The 12,774-nt window shown below is 29.8% G+C and overlaps 1 protein-coding gene across 6 annotated transcripts in view; it reads left to right on the top strand.

The window, feature by feature from the left end:
* The window catches only part of wdb (serine/threonine-protein phosphatase regulatory subunit widerborst), a 38,137-nt gene that overhangs the window by 11,110 nt on the left and 14,253 nt on the right, over positions 1–12,774 (top strand). For 5 of the 6 annotated variants that reach the window (XR_015548073.1, XM_011053831.2, XM_087415448.1 and 2 more), the window contains 6 exons: positions 2,639–2,833; positions 6,531–6,661; positions 9,791–9,908; positions 11,814–12,089; positions 12,173–12,402; positions 12,599–12,753. Coding sequence is in view for 5 of the 6 variants with exons in the window: in XM_011053831.2 (XP_011052133.1) it covers positions 2,639–2,833; positions 6,531–6,661; positions 9,791–9,908; positions 11,814–12,089; positions 12,173–12,402; positions 12,599–12,749 (1,101 nt within the window). In the remaining variant the exon portion in view is untranslated. Of the gene's footprint in view, positions 1–2,638; positions 2,834–6,530; positions 6,662–9,790; positions 9,909–11,813; positions 12,090–12,172; positions 12,409–12,598; positions 12,754–12,774 lie in introns of those variants that run through there. The other variant, XM_087415449.1, reaches the window with a different exon arrangement.

Here is a 12,774-nt window from a genome sequence, read left to right on the forward strand (position 1 = left end):
TATTATCTCTCAAACATTCACAATGTTTGGTTAATATAACCAAAAATAATGTTACTTTTAAAAATATTTAGTAAGTATTAAATATACTTATTAAATAGCAAACATAAAGAAGGCTGTGCTTTTGGTTGTAGAAAATGAGCAAAGAAGTCCGCGGCTCATCAATGTGAAGTTTCTCGTCAAACATTAAGAAGATATTTAAATAAAGTTAAAAAAAAATTTAAATTATCTAATAAAGAATTTAAATTCCTGTGCTCATATTATCCTAAAGGGTAATATGAGCACTAGGCCGGTAGTAAGAATACTCGCCACTATTTCAACATTTGCATTAAAATAATTAATTTCAATACTAAAATACATAAAACATCAACAAATTTATCAAATAGTATGCACAAGATTTTTTTATTCTTATTCTCATTAATATGTTAAATATATCAAAATGTTTCCTTAAGATGCTTATAATACTCTATTCTACCCTATACCTTATCAAAGTCAAGATCATCGGAAAAGTCTCTTGTACAGAGTGTTACAAACATTTAAAGTATTATTCAAGGTATTTGACCAACGGCTAAAACGTTGTTTAGGATAACATTTGTGAGCCATTAGAAGTTGTTTCTTTTATTTTTATTCTTGCACTAAAAATTAATTTTTACGTAAAAATGAAAATAAGAGGAACTTTCAATAGTCTTGATCTCAACAAATGTTATCTGAAGCATGATTCTGAACAACATTTAAGAAATTTTATTTATTTTTTTAATCATCGATCGGACATCTTGCGTAATGCTAATGCCGGCGGTACTGTAGCCTTCAAGTATTATAACTTGAAAAGTACTTAACGAAAAAATATTCCATCATAGTGAAAAGCTGTTGAAGTATACTACTTGAAAACGCAATGAAAAATCGGGCGTTCCATTTAAAAAATTAATAGTAACTTTGCTTTTATCTTGATAACGCCATTCAAGGTCAAATCAATAGTATCATCTTATGTCCCTTTCGAAGTCACAAAACTTTTGTCTGATCATATTTTTGATTTGACGTATACTTTCAGGAATAATAGCTCGTAACACTTAAATGCCTCACTCTGTATAGTTATGACTCCGAGTGACCTCCAACAGGTTTTATTTTCGTTGCTCGTTTTTCGTTAAAAAGTTATTAATAATCAAAGTTCGTAATTATTTCTCCGTTTTGCATTGAAAGTTGGATGACTCTAAGCAGGGGAGATGTATAGAATGGACCGACTAGGCGCATACGACTTTTTACATGAAGCGAAGTCCACCCCATCTCCCCTTCTGCCTAGGCACAGACAATTTTTTATGCGGACGGATCTTGCTTCACGTGGAAAGTTGAACATCCCTAGGGAGGGAGGAGGTGGCGTGAACCTCACTTCGCATAGAAAGTCATACGCTCCTAGACAGGGGAGGAAGTGGGATGGATTTTATTTCGCGTGGAAAGTTATTACGTAAGTAGAGAAGGGTATGAGATAGTTCTGAATATTGTATCTGACAGAAATAAAAAATAAAACATTTTTTAAATCTTTTTTTGTTAATAACTTTTTAACGAACAACGAGCAACAATTAAAACTTGTTAGAGGTCATGACCTTGACAATATATGTAAAGATCATTGTCATCGAAGGAACCTCCCTTAAAGTAAATATTTATCAAATAAAATCTCAGAAATGACTAAATATTTATCATAGTAAGTTCTCAGGCTTTAAGATGCTAGTAGATCTAATTGAATTTGGAGGGATTATTATTTTTCAGATTGATTGTATTGAAAGATCGAAAGCAATCGGTTGCAGTCGAGATAAATTTATTTAAAATCTATTATATATATATATATATATATATAGTCTATCAAGTAAGAGCGGGTCGACCTTACTCACAAATCTGGTAAGAGATATCGCTCTAAGTCTTTCGTTGATAGAGAGAACCTTTGTCTTTGATGCACTGTTAAGAAAGATTCAGTTGTCGTTGATTTTTTCAATTTTTTGTAAGAGAAATACATTAAGCGCTCTGAAACACCGCAGCAAATTCTGTACCGAGTGGAATAAGCAATCTAGCATCGTTACATTAGTCGTAGTCGCCCGACATAAATTCTATCAAAAATGTGTGAACATACATTAAGCACAACATTTTCGGAAAATGCACGTACATTTTGAAGCAATTATCTTACCAGATTATTCGTTAGATTTGGAAATTCTTATTAGTATTCCAATCGTCAATTTGGTTGAAAGCATGTCTTGGAGATGTCAAGCAATTATCGATGCCGAAGGTGACTGGACGCATTATTAACATAATGCATATTTATTCTGATACAATGCATATCTATGTATTTGAAAATTTTGTTTAATAACTTTTTTAATAAATTCACTCGACCACTTACCTGATAGACTATATGTATTAATCTAACGTCTAATTTTGACCACAAGTGGCGCTCCTTTGTATTTAGAAAATTATTTCAATTAGACTGTTATTAATTAATGCTTATTTATTATAATTATTATAATTATTAATTAATACATTATTTTTTCCGTGTAGTAATGAACGTAATAAATAAAATTTATTATTACTATTTCATGCTACTGCTGTGTAAATATAGTTTGAAATCATTTAAAAATCTTTTGTATGGTATTTGTTAAAGGTTTCTGCAAATCTATTCCGTACATTGCCACCTAGCGAAAACCCAGATTTTGATCCAGAAGAAGATGATCCAACCCTGGAGGCGAGTTGGCCTCATCTTCAGTTGGTCTATGAAGTCTTCCTTCGTTTTCTCGAATCTTCAGATTTCCAGCCTGCTATTGGCAAAAAAGTTATTGACCAAAAATTCGTGTTACAGGTAAAGTATTACAATTTTGCTTCTCAATATCTTTCTCTAACATATTACACTTTTTAACAGATAAGAATGATAGGCTAACTTATATAGATTAAAAGAAGGGAATATGGAATCTCGTTTTTTTATTAATATTACTCCAACATAAATGATATGAAGACTTTAAAATGCAAAACTCTTGAGGAATATGTTAGCTACAACATCTAATAAATAAAAGTTGCCAAAATTAAGTCCAATATGAGTATTAACAAAAAAATAAAAAGTGTGAAAATGGGGAGTCTAAAAAATGGAATGTAATATGGGATATTTATTGGTCAAATTTAATAGTAATAAATAATGCAATAAATAAATTAAGTCCAAATTCGTTTATTTATGTAAATCGATTAAAATATAGTAAAAAGTAATTTACATTTTTATTTTACAATACCATACAGAAAATAAAATATCAATGGACATGCGACGTCATTACGCATGGAAAATAAAGAATAAAATTAAATCTTGAATTATTGAATTATTACGTACAATAAATATTAGTATCTAACAAACATTATTATTCACAAGAAGAATCAAAATATTATATTTTTGAACGTTAATATTTATTTTAGTGATATAATGTTTATATATAATATAATATAAGATTTAAAATTTGATATTGTCCATGTGCAATAAGTTTTTATATTTTCTATCTGCTTCAATTGTATAATAAAGATATAAACTATTAGGTGTTGGAATTAATTCGTAGCGTTTTTAATGAAAGAATGTTATTTATTTCACATGAGCATTAAAAAATACATTAATGAAAGTACTTCCCATCACTTGTAAAACGCTACGAATTAATTCCAACACCTAATATTTAAAACTGTATATATATGGTAAAGTTTAGATGGAGAGAGTCAGCGCAGATGACTTTGGTCTTGACATATGTTGTCAAGGTCATGACCTTGAGTAATCTCCAACAGGTTTTTATCGCTCGTTGTTTATTGCAAAGTTATTAATAAAAGAAGTTCAAGAAATTGTCTTATTTCTAATATTACAGTATAGGGCATAATGACTTTCCAAGCAAGTTTCATCCCACTTTCCTTTCTGCCAAAAAGCGCACGACTTCCTATGCAAAGCTAGTTTCACCCCCGTAGAAGTGCACGACTTTCCACGCGAAGCGAGTTCCACTCCACCAATCCCTCCCCGCAGGAGGGCCGTGCGATTTTCCACTCAAAGTAAGATCTATCTGCATAAAAAGTCTTATGCTTCTTGACAGAAGGAGGGGGGGAGACTCCATTCGCATGGGAAGTCGTGTTTTCTTAGGCAGAGGAGATGGAGTGAAACTTGCCTTGCATGGAAAGTCGTACGTCTCTTGGCAAAGGAGAGGTGAAGTAAAACTCGATTCGCGTGGAAAGTCATTACGTAAACAGGAGAGGGTATGAGAATAGTTCCTAATATTATTTTTGGCAAAAATGAAATGTTATTTTTTAAACTTTTTTATTACTAACTTTTTACCGAATAATGAGCGATGGCTGAAACCTGTTGGAGGTTACTCAGAATCATGACTTTGACAATATATGTCAAGGTCAAGGTTATCAGCGTTACTCTCTCCATTTGAATATTTATTCTATATTTCAAAGTCTACATAAATGAATATAATCTTCATAAATAAATTTGCATTTTATTACTTATTGTTAATAACTTAAAATGACGGTTTATGAAAAATAAAAAACCATTGTACAAAGAATACACTTATAACCTAATCACAAATAAGCAAGGTAATATGGAATACATTCTAATCTAATAACGAATAAGTTGCTAATATGGAATCTATTCCATATTCTCAATCCTTGATGTATTTCATATTACCTGCATATCTTCATGTGACAAACAAAGTCTTCCTGTAGCAAACAAGTTAGAAATTGCAATTAATTAGTATAATATTGTTCATGCAATATTATTAAAAGCGTCTATGTATGTATAAACATTAACTTATTTAAGTGTGAGAACATTTTTTAGAAAAAGCCGGATCTCCTGACGCAACGAAAATGGATAAATGTTTATTGTATATAATAAAATGCCTTGTTGTACTGAACTCATTACTTGTTATGACACGTTTGGCAGCAATTGCAATGACTTCCAGTGGTTGCCGCTATATTGCAATGTTTTATTTAGAAAATAAGCTATTATTTCACATTAGTAGCCTCCTATTCCATATTCTCTGTTTTTATTCTACACCTCATTCACAGTGCAAATACGTATTCTGTACCATATTTTGTTTCATAGAAGAAGTATTTTGACATAAATTTTTAAAAATTCATTTCTTATGAAGATAAAAACGTACTAAAAAGCTACTTTGTAATTTCGTTTTTAAAAATATAATAAATCATACCACAGACTTATATAAATAGATTGATTCAATGTGATAGAAAGAGATGAACCTGATTCCGAGTTGTCCTTGTTTTAGTACCTATATGCGTCCTGTCTGTGAATATCCTATTGATATGGAAAATAAATTTATCCATGTAATTTATACATGTGTAAGTGAGAGAACTCAAATATGATGCTGCCCAACGCTATCTTCAAACATGAAGGTGAAGTTGGCAGTCTATTTATAGAAGTTTGTGGATAATACTGAGAATGTTAATAAATTTCATTATGTTATAGAAATATTTGAAATTGTGTTTGACATTCTATTTAGAAGTTAACAAATCGACACAGAAACATTGAGACTAAATGTTCTCAATGTTTCTGTCGATCTGTTAACTTCTAAATAGAATGTCAAACATAATTTCAAGTCCATATTTCTATACCATAAAGAACTTGTTGGCACTCAGTATTATAGTCCCATGGATCACTATTCCAAGTTATATAATCAGAGTAGGAATTGCAATAATAATTGAGCATTTCAATTGACAATGACAAGACCAGTTATTAATATGTATTTATAAGTTATGTGTTTATTGAGGATGGTTCTGTGAGAACTGAAATTTGGAACAATGATGTAATATAAATTGTAAATTAAAAAACAGTTGTTGCACTGTTAGCGTGCTTAGCTCATTGATCCTTGTATAAATATTCTAAATTTAAATTTGTATTTTATTGAGCTTTTGTAGACTGTTTAACTTTTAAAAAATTTTAATTTCGTTCTGTATAATTTTTGACAATTCTGAATACAACTAAGACTTATATTTATATCCGTTATACAAATAATATAAACTGTATATCTAAGTTGTATGCTAGCATAGCATAAGTCAGCACACTTTCAAGGTCCTCAGCTATTGGATGATCTAAAAGAATACACCAATAGCAGCGAGCGCTCACGGATCTGCTCGACAATAGTTGAGTCTGCTGAACGTGACCAATACTACACATTTGAGTTATGTTAAGCTAGCACAACTTATCTAATTTTATTTTAAAACTGGATATTTTGGCTGCATCTGAATTTATGATCATTATTAAAACCTATTTCTTATTAAATAATTTACTTTTACAAATAATGATATACTATATATTTTACTAAAAATTATTTGAACTATTAGTCCGCTATATTGGATCGCCATTGAATTGTAAAATTTTGACTTCTGATTCGTAATCAATGATCCAAAAAAATCGGGTGCAAAATTTCAAAAAATTCAGTCTCATACAAAAATTCATGACACAAAGGATTAATAATTAAATTAATAAATATACAAATATATCTGATTATAATTATCTGTTACAGTTATTGGACTTGTTTGACTCGGAAGACCCCAGAGAAAGAGATTTCCTGAAAACCGTTTTGCACCGTATTTATGGCAAGTTCCTGGGTCTTAGAGCCTTCATACGCAAACAGATTAACAACATTTTTTTGAGGTATTTATTTTAATGAGTTATTGAAAGTGGATAGAGAGAGAATTTATAGGAAGCTGTAATAGATGATAAAGTGTAATTAAAAAATGAGTGTTTTATTTAAAGATGAGACACTAGAGATATCTATTTGACAATGCGCACAGTTTGGAAACGAAATGTCTTATTATTACACTCTCACTCATTGAATGTAAAAATTACATTGTAACAATAGAAAAAACAAACTGGAATACATAGTGAGCAAATTTTGAAAACTTTTGAAAAAATCTGATTACACACTATTATTGTACTTTAAACACACTATTATTGTACGAAAGTTCGCATTCGAAAACCGAATTTATCATTATTTGACTTTGAATAACATATCCTGTAGTTCAAGGTCTCCTTCAAGTATTAGAAGATGTATTTAACAAGTGAGCCTTGCCAAAGTTAGAATTTGATATCCTTACTGATGATGATTTTCTTAGTAATTGAATCAATATATTGATTCTTTATCAGCTTTTGATGTCGCTATATTGACATATATTATTTCGATCGATTTTAGATCTCGATAGATAGTTTGGAATGTTTCTATTTCTTTTTTTGGCTTTTCTTGGTTTTTCTGCATCTGCTACTTCGCCTTCACTATAGTAGCGATGCATCTTTCAAAGTCATTTAGATATCTATTTCAGTATATCATGTATTTATTCAGAGGGAAAAGAATTTCTTCGGGGAAATTAGCATCTTTATCGAAAGATTTGACGATGGTAGGGAAAAGGAAAAGTCAGACTAACAGAATGAGTAATGTTAACGATTAATACAGTATTGTATATGAGACGGGCCGAACATATAAGCACCACGTACTCAAAGTAACGAATGACTTCTCTCTCGGTTTGTGCGCACTCAAAAACTGTTTCGACTCTCCTTCTTCATCTTTTAACCCAATCAGATTGTTTAGTAATTTTTCTGAGAACCAATCATTCACGCTCTTTTCCTATTTAACCAATCCGTTGGTAGGTATCAACAGCACGCGCAGGAATATGGCGCAACAATAGCATTCTTTACAGATCGGCTATTCTGAACTTGTATTTCATTCGAATATAACTAAAATAAACAATGCTGAATAAAAAAACGAAGTTTAACTTAAAAAACGAATTTTGACTTAGATTGATTTTACATGTCGATCTATGGCTAACACAATACTACTACTACGCGCGCGCATGTGTGTGTTAAACTTTGATACATTAGCAATATTTAAATCTGACAGAATTTTAGTTTAATTTCTAGGTTGAATAGGAACTAGGTTGATTTTATCAGCTTTATTCAATGAAAAAATAAAGTAAGATTTGGATGCAACATTGAAGCTAAGAGTATTTTGAATTACACAACGATTATTGTTGAAAGTTTTTGATACAAGACACGGATTTTTGTAACTGTTTTTAAACTCTTTATCTTCGCTCGATTTCAAAGTAGAGTCTTGGATTACTACGTAGTATTAACGTGATACTTCGTTGATTTTTTAAATGTTTCTTATCATATTTTATTGTAGTCTCGAATCTTATCTGACATCTCTAGCGTAACTCTACATGAATGTGTATGTATTTTCTCACAGTTGAACACAATTCTTTATCACAGTTGAAATCCACTTAAGCAATTTGATTAAGACACTTAACAGATCAGAATCGGAATGACTGCACTGATCATATCCTAGTAATTTAAAAATGTTTTAAGAAATGAATGATATATATTATTGATTACATATTGCTTCATATCGGAACTGAGATTCTACATCTTTGATTCATATATAAATTTTTTCAGAGATATTATTTAAAAAATTGATTAATTTTTTCAATTAAACCAGTGGTTCACGGAGCTGCAACGATTACAAGACACGATGATAGATGTTTTTAGAATTTAGAAATTCGGAAAATTTGCGCGAGGTGAAAGCTGTACCTCTATCAGACACTAAGATGTTTAGAAAATAAAAGATGTATGCTTTCCAATAAGCGACACAGGCAACACTGTGTAACACAATGTATGATCCGATGCTTTCCAACTACAACACAAGTCGACACAAGTTGAATTTGACTGTGTCATCTCTCCACGGATACCGACATGATTAACATTTCTTTATTTGATATTATTTATAATATTTTTTTAGAAGATATTCCAATAGAAGGTTAAGTTAATATATGATTTTAAAGTTATAAATTTGGAACATTTAAATATATTCGGAAACTTAGGTGAATCCTATTATGAGACAAATAATGTGACAAAAAATATACTATTCTGAACAATCAGGATCACCTTGTTCTAAACTATGAAAGGTACTTAGTACATAGTTTTTTATTATTTTATTATTTATTGCAAAGATAAATATATTGTGTAAGACTATAATTAATTTAATAACGTATTGATCATTCATTGTCTCAATTGTCCTTCATTACGCATATCTTTTTTTTCTTAATCTAATCAGATTGTCTAGTAACTGTTAGGAATCAATTTTTCACGCTCTTCTCTTATTTAATCAATCCGCTAGGTAATCACGGCGTGCAGGATATCATAAGAATAACATATATGATGAATTTCTTATAAATTAAGTATCGCATGCATAACGATGCAGATAATTTTCAGCTTCTCTTACAAGGGAAGTTACCCAGATGTCTAATTAGCTTCGAGAAAGTAATCGTTAGAAGTTACAGTATCTTACCTCTGAATCATGGATTCATAAATAAAAACCAATTGCTCGGTGAGTAGGTTACATTCTGAAACTCATCGAAAAAAAGTATTGCAATCTTTCTGTGACCGATTATACACTAGGGATATCCATCTGAGTAGCGTCGATGTACAGTTTGGAAACGAAATGTCTTATATATATTACAACATGAAATATTTTATATTAAATTCTAATGAGAATTTAATTGTACACAATATTGTATTGTTTAATTATACATAATATTGCAATAATAAAAATAATTTTTATCAATTTACTTTAAATTCTTTCAAGCGATGCATTCGTCCATTTAATATTCACAATTCTCGCGTGCATTTCATCCTTGTTTAATATTTGATAAAAAACAAGGATGAATGTTTACGAATACATCTAAGATTTTTATTTTGATATTTGTTTAATATTTCGCTTTATTATTATTTCAGGTTTGTGTACGAAACAGAACATTTCAACGGGGTTGGTGAACTTCTTGAAATTCTGGGTAGCATTATTAATGGATTCGCTCTTCCTTTAAAAGTTGAGCACAAGCAATTTTTGGTAAAGGTACGATTACATTTTTATGATTAAGAGAATTGAAAATATACATCAAAGATTCAGATTTTTAAATATGTTATTGTACACATCCTATCCACTAATGTTGAATCAACCTCTCAGAAATGTTGAATATTGCATCAACATCACAAAATGTAGATTCAACATTGAAAATATATTGCAGAAATATTCGGTGTCGTTGAATTTATATCTTACTGACGTTGCAATTTAACATTGATTCAACATTGATTTAATGTACATATATACAGTGTAGATTTTACTGATTCATCGGTAAAATTTTTCATTTATTAATTAATCTAGTTTCGCTAAAATAAATATTATTGATTAGCATCATATTTCAGAATACACATAAAATTATGATTAAAAAAAATTTCCTCCTGAAATCAGGAATTAATTTTATGGTTTCGAAGTGGTCACCTATCCTAAAGCTGTACCACAACCGACGCTGCTTGACTTCTGCAATTATACAAACACTGAATGTTAATGGATGTATATAGCTGTAACATATAATATTTGATCAATAGATATATTATATAATACATAATTATATATTTTTTTAATATAATTTTACATGGTTATATATAATTATTAAGAAAATTTTTTGACCGGGTCCAATATCTATTCATTATTTATTCAACATAATGTAGATGTTATATACACATATTATGTACATTTTATATTTAAAAAAATTGAATAAAATGAACGTGTAAAATTAGTTGTCAATATATTGGAAGAAATTCAACTTTAAAATATAACATTGATATTTTTTATTATATAAAATTAATTTTACTTTTTTGAAATGTACTGTATATTACTATAGATATATATATTAAATTAATATACTAATATATATATATATTTCTCAGAATTTTGCATGCTCAAAAATTTTTTATTTAATAAAAGTATATATTTATTTCTTTTCAATATCTGAAATATGTATTTTAAATACAGATAATAATTTGTTCAATGTTGTTTCAACGTTGCAGCAACATTAATAAAATTAGTTTAGAGTAAAAAATTATTTAGAATCAAACTAGATATTTGTTATAAATAGATTTTTGAATGCTGAAATGAATGCTGCAAGCCGAAAATTTCCAGCACGTCAATTTTTGTCAATTTTTGTTTGGTCAATCAAATTGTGATCAAACTACATCTCACTGGACTTTCCAAAGTCTCATTTTTGCAGGCCTATGTAATTGTTAGGAGAAGCAGGGCCGCTGCTAATACATAAAGTACCTTTATGCAAAGGAGCTTTTCCCACCTCTCGTATTTTTATTTACTGATCTTTTAAATAAGATATAATTTTAAATAATTTTATTAAATGTCTTTAGGCAAGGCGCAATTTGATCACGTTATTTTTTTCTAGAAAGGAAATATAAAAAGTGAAAATTTTTACTGAAATTAATAGAGAAATTTTCACATTTCTCTAGAAAAATAATCGGTATCCTGATGCGCATGCAATTGTTAGAAATGGAGAATTGATTTTTAATCCTGCTTTTACAATCTAAGTTTTTTGATACAAATAAAGTTTTACTCTCAAATTTCTCCGAAATAAAGAGGAGAGCGAAGTTCAATTCTTCCTCTTAAAATATCCTGTTAGTAGGAATTTTGTTGGGTAAAAGATGTTGAAAAGTAATTCTGAAATTTTTCACATTTTTTGAAAGTCTGAACAGTAAAAAAAATGAGTTGAATAAAAAATTCAAATTGCGGAAAAGAGAAAAAATATGATTGTAAATGGAGGATTAAAACTTAATTTGGCGCCTCCTTTGTTAATGCGCCTTTATGCAGTGCATAACTTGCACATCTGCTTGCGGCGGCCCTGAAGAGAAGAGACGAAATTTAGAACTCAAGACAAGAAAAATGATTTAAAAAGTATCTTTGTGGGAATTTTTTTAGGTGTTGTTGCCACTACATAAAGTGAAATGTTTATCGCTCTATCATGCGCAATTAGCTTACTGTGTGGTACAATTTTTGGAAAAAGACGCGACTTTAACAGAACCAGTTGTACGAGGCCTCCTTAAGTTCTGGCCTAAAACGTGCAGCCAGAAGGAGGTGATGTTCCTTGGTGAAATTGAAGAAATATTGGACGTTATAGAACCTAACCAATTTGTTAAAATACAAGAACCTTTATTCAGGCAAGTCGCACGTTGCGTGTCTTCACCACATTTCCAGGTAATTTATACAACATTTTACACTAATCTTGACGGATTCATCGTGAAGTTGTGAAATAATGAATTACATATTTTGTGTTATAGGTTGCAGAGAGAGCATTGTACTTTTGGAATAACGAATATATAATGTCTCTAATTGAAGAAAACAACCAAGTAATAATGAAGATTATGTTTCCAGCATTGTACAAAATTAGCAAGGAACATTGGAACCAGACGATTATAGCTCTTGTTTACAATGTTTTAAAAACATTTATGGAGATGAACAGCAAGCTCTTCGATGAACTTACTGCCAACTATAAGTTGGACAGGCAAAAGTAAGACCAAATTTAAAAAATTTTTTATATTTTATCAAATTCAAACAAAACTTTCTTTAATCTATTTTAATTTTTAATTAAATTTTAATATTTTAATGCTGTATGTATTAAAAGTCCAATAAAATTTATTTAAAGTTATATGAAGAATAAAGATTTAATCATATTATTCCTTTACATGTATATGTCTGAATTACAGAGAGAAAAGGAAAGAAAAAGAAAGGGATGAGATGTGGAAGAAACTGGCTGAATTAGAACGACGCAATACTCTCGACCGTAATGCTCTCGCAGTTTCCTCCAATAATCCAGTTCCTGCCACTAATACATCTATGATGCGAACTCGTCCTTGAACTAGTAAGAATATTATAATATTTC

This window comes from Acromyrmex echinatior, chromosome 18 (genome assembly GCF_024713525.1).
Source record: "Acromyrmex echinatior isolate Ae372 chromosome 18, ASM2471352v2, whole genome shotgun sequence".
Taxonomy (NCBI): Eukaryota; Metazoa; Arthropoda; class Insecta; order Hymenoptera; family Formicidae; genus Acromyrmex; species Acromyrmex echinatior.